The sequence below is a fragment of the Rhinopithecus bieti genome, unplaced genomic scaffold (assembly GCF_001698545.2).
Source record: "Rhinopithecus bieti isolate Rb0 unplaced genomic scaffold, ASM169854v2 scaffold_32008, whole genome shotgun sequence".
Lineage (NCBI taxonomy): Eukaryota > Metazoa > Chordata > Mammalia > Primates > Cercopithecidae > Rhinopithecus > Rhinopithecus bieti.
Window position 1 is genome coordinate 2,623,314 of NW_016814433.1, and position 4,727 is coordinate 2,628,040.

A 4,727-nucleotide genomic window follows, 5' to 3' on the forward strand; every position below is an offset into this window, starting at 1 on the left:
AGTAATACAAAAAAAGATGGTGAGGCCGGGCGCAGTGGCTCAAGCCTGTAATCCCAGCACTTTGGGAGGCCGAGACGGGTGGATCACGAGGTCAGGAGATGGAGACCATCATGGCTAACACGGTGAAACCCCGTCTCTACTAAAAAATACAAAAAACTAGCCAGACGAGGTGGCGGGCGCCTGTAATCCCAGCTACTCGGGAGGCTGAGGCAGGAGAATGGCGTGAACCTGGGAGGCAGAGTTTGCAGTGAGCTGAGATCCGGCCACTGCGCTCCAGCCTGGGTGACAGAGCCAGACTCCGTCTCAAAAAAAAAAAAAAAGATGGTGAGAAAATTGTATGTTGATAGATCTCTTCTTGGCTGCACTTTCATGTTCATTTCTAACTTTATTTTACTGTGGTCAGAGCATTGTTCCTTTTAGGAATCACTTGAGGTCTTGTTTATGGGTGAATACTTTGGCAATTTTTGTTCACAGTTCCATGTCTGTGAACACTGCTTCTGTTTGCTGTAATGAATGCAAAGGACACCAGTGAGTTTCATTCAAAGTTGTTGAAGCACTCAACAAATTCGGGTGGTTCTGCCAGGCGTGGTGGCTCACGCCTGTAATCCCAGCAGCTTGGGAAGCTGAGGCAGGCAGATCACCTGAGATCAGGAGTTCGAGACTAGCCTGGCCAAATGGTGAAACCCCATCTCTACTAAAAATACAAAAATTAGCTGGGCGTGGTGGTGCACTCCTGTGATCTCAGCTACTTGGGAGGCTGAGGCAGGAGAATTGCTTGAACCCGGAGGGCGGAGGTTACAGTGAGCTGAGATCGTGTCATTGCACTCCAGCCTAGGCAACAGAGCAAGACTATTTAAAAAAAAAAAAAAAAAAATTCGGGTGGTTCTGTTCCTGGGGGTATTGCTCCAAGTAGGATGGTCTCCAGTAAGATTTACAGCTGGGACACAGAGAACAGAATAATTTGCCCAAACTCACATATCTGTAAATAACAAAGTCTGGCCATTCTGACCCAAAGCCCACACAGTTATCAGGATGCTACAATGCCCGCCAAGGCTTCCTAATGCCAACCAGCCCACTCCTGCTTCCGAATCCCCAATAACCAGGTAACTCATAGAACGTTTAGGTATATTTCTTTTTACTCTAAAAAAAAAAAGTTGACAATGATAACCTGCAAACTGCAGAAAGTGCCACGGGTTTCAAGCCCCCCACCTTCCCAACATCACCCTTCCCTTAAAATCCTAGATGAAAATCCCCGAGAAAGCAGAAGAGGCCCCCAGATGGGCGGATTCCCAGTCCCGGACCCCTGCGGCAGGTCGAGGCATTGAAGAAATAAATTAAAGGAGGGGTGGCTCCTGACTGGCCTTGTCCAGCTCTGTCTCGCAGACCCAGCGGTAGGGCCTCTGGCAGACGTCGTCGTTCCAGCGGCCGTCGTCGGTGAAGTGGGCACAGTCTTCCCCTCCCCCGAGCCCGTGGCCGTACCAGTCGTCCGGCTGCTCCGGTCTCCAGTTCCTGGGGACAGAGCCAGCTGTGGGCCCCAGGAGGTCGGACCCGCGACCAGGTCGCTCCAGACCCCTCCGCCCAGGGCCCCAGGCGGGAAGGCGGCCGGACCCAGGCCGAGGGAGGGCGCGCACTCACTTGAAGCCCGTCTCGTAGTCCGTCCCGTCCACCCACTTCCAGGGCCCGTTTTGGTCGTGGAGGCCCATCCAGGTGTTCACAGGACCTATGTGGTGCTGGACAAATTTCTGAGGAGAGAGGAGGCGGGTGGTGATCTCTCCCCGAGGCCAGCCAGCCTCCCAGACCCTCTGGGTCCTCACCTGCTCCTCCCAGGACGTGACCACCACCAGGTGCGCGTCCTCCAGCCGGCAGTAGTTGTCGGCGTCGGCCCAGGCCTTCCCCGAGTGAGAGAACCAGTAGCAGCTGCGCTCGTGCTCCACCCAGTTGACTGGGCAGCAGGCCCTTTCTGAGCCTGAGCGGGAGAAACCGGGCGGAGGGGCTAAGGCGCTGCCCAGGGGCGCGGGGGAGGCAGAGAGCGGGCCGGGCTGGCCTCCTCACCATTGCCCTGGAGCGCCGCCATCTGACAGCTCAGGCTCCGCAGGTCAGACACGAACTGCTTCACGTGGAGCAGCAGGCTGGAGTGATCTGGGAAGACGCGGCGGAGGGGAGCGGGAGGAGATGCGGGACGCGCAGGGAGGTCAGTCCCACATCCTCCTGCTGGGACCCGAACACCCATCGCAGTGCCACAAACAGCAGCGGAGTTGGCCTGAGAGACCCCCATACACACACACTCCCACACACACAACACACTCTTACACACACTCACACAGACACACAACACATCCTAACCCCTATACACACAGACAATACACAAACACACACAACACACCCTAACCCACATACACAAAACACACAAATACACACAACACACCCTCACACACACACAAACATGCCCTAACCCACATACACACACATACAACACACGAAACACAAAACAACACATACAACACACCCTAACCCGCAAGCACACACGCAGACAACACACAACAGGCACAGACACAACACACCCTAACCCACAAACATCCACAACACACACAACACACCCACACACAACACACCCTAACCCACATAAACAACACACAAAACACAACACACGCAGACACAACACACCCTAACCCACATACACAAAACACAACACACAAAACACACCCACAGACACACAACACACCCTCACACACACATACACAGCCACACAACACACCCTAACCCACATACGCACTTACACAACACACATGTACACAACACACACGTACACAACACACAACACGCCCTCACACACAACACACCATAACCCACATACAGACAACACACAAAACAACACACGCATAACACACCCTAACCCACATACACACAACACACAAAAAACACACCCTCACACAGACAACACACCCTAACCCACATACACACGACACACCCTTACACAACCACTCACACACAAAACACCCACAACACACACCCTCACACACAACACACCCTAACCTACATACACTCAACACACAACACACCTTCACCCACACTCTCACACACATACACAACACACACCCACATACACACCCTCACCCAAACACACAAAACAACACACCCTCACACAGGCACACACACCCTCACTACCATACACACATTCACACAACACACACACAACACACCCTCACCCACTACACACAACACACACCCTCAGCCACACACACAACACACATATACTCTTTCACACATGCACACGCAACTCACATTTACACAACACGCACATACAACGTGCACATTCACACACATATACTTACACTCACGTACACTTACATATACTTACAGTCACACACACACGCAACACACACACGTTCTCACACACACACTGACACACACACACATAAACACAGACTCACACTCGCACACATCCATCCACACTCCCTCTCATTCACACACACACACACTCCCTCTCATTCTCACACACACAGACTCTCACACACACTCCCTCTCATTCTTACAACAGACTCACACACCATCTCCTTCTCACACTCACACACACCATCTCATTCTCTCACACACTCACAGACACACTCCCTCTCATTCTCACACACACTCCTTTTCATTCTCACACACACACACTCACAGACTCACACACACACTGCCTCTCATTCTCACACACATACACAGGCTCTCATACACACCCATCCACACTCCCCCTCATTCTCACACACTCACACACACACTCCCTCTCATTCTCACACATATCCACACACACACTCTCTGTCTCTCACACACACTCCCTCTCATCCTTACACACATCCACACACACACTCTCACACTCACTCACACACACACACACACTCCCTCTCTGACCTTCACTCAGGTCCTTCTGCTGTTTCTCCAGCTGGGACTCCAGCGACTTCATCTTTCTTCCCACATTGCCTCCTGCGGGAGAGACTCGCTCAGCGTCCCGACAGCCCCCCAGCCCCAGCCCCAGCCCCAGCCCCAGCCCCGCCTCAGCGCCCTCACCCTGGGTGCTCAAGCCCTTGACCTGGGCCTCGGTGCTCGCTGTGAAGTTGCTGAACGTCTCTCTCAGGCCCCGCAGCTCCTCCTGCAGCTGGGAGTCTGGCCAGGAGAGGGTGCAGAGAGAACAAAATGGGAGCGCTGTGTCCACCACCACCGCACCCACCACTCCCTCGCCACGGTACCCCGTCAACACCCCCCAATGTTACCCCCTTCCCTGCCCGCCCCTGGGGCACCCACTTTGGGATCCGATCACACAGACAGCCACCAGCAGCAGGAGGCTGAGGCCCAGGGAGAGCAGGAGGAGGCGAGGGCCGGAGCAGAGACGCTGCAGGAGGGACTGCGGAGGAGGTGGCCCTGCGAGAGGAGGGGGTGTCAGGAGCGCGGGTACAGAGGGGAGCCTGGCACAGCTCTGGGGTCCTGAAAGGGGAGCAAGCTAAGGCGGCCCTAGTAGTCTAGGAGGAACCATGTACATGAAAAAATGCGGGCGGTGGGCGACCGTGCAGGGCCAGAGGCAACTGGAAATCGGGGAGAAAAGAGGGCTGGGGATGGGGGCTAAGCGCTGAGCCGCCCCATGCCACCGAGGCCCTGAGCTTTTGCTGACACCTAATGGCATGACTGCGTCACTGCAGCCAATCCAGGAACCTCAGTCCACTGCCTCCTCCCCCGCCTTGCAACGCAAGTGAGTG

At 54.6% G+C, this 4,727-nt stretch overlaps 1 protein-coding gene across 1 annotated transcript in view; it reads right to left on the reverse strand.

Annotated features, from left to right (window-relative positions):
* Positions 1-1,118: 1,118 nt before the first annotated feature.
* The window catches only part of ASGR1 (asialoglycoprotein receptor 1), a 6,095-nt gene continuing 2,486 nt past the window's right edge, over positions 1,119-4,727 (reverse strand). The window contains exons 3-9 of the mRNA XM_017850383.1: positions 4,279-4,395; positions 4,045-4,140; positions 3,889-3,960; positions 2,053-2,139; positions 1,815-1,966; positions 1,636-1,742; positions 1,119-1,509 (exon numbers count right to left, since the gene is read on the reverse strand). Of these exons, the coding sequence (XP_017705872.1) occupies positions 1,335-1,509; positions 1,636-1,742; positions 1,815-1,966; positions 2,053-2,139; positions 3,889-3,960; positions 4,045-4,140; positions 4,279-4,395 (806 nt within the window). The 3' untranslated portion in view covers positions 1,119-1,334. The remainder of the gene's footprint in view (positions 1,510-1,635; positions 1,743-1,814; positions 1,967-2,052; positions 2,140-3,888; positions 3,961-4,044; positions 4,141-4,278; positions 4,396-4,727) is intronic.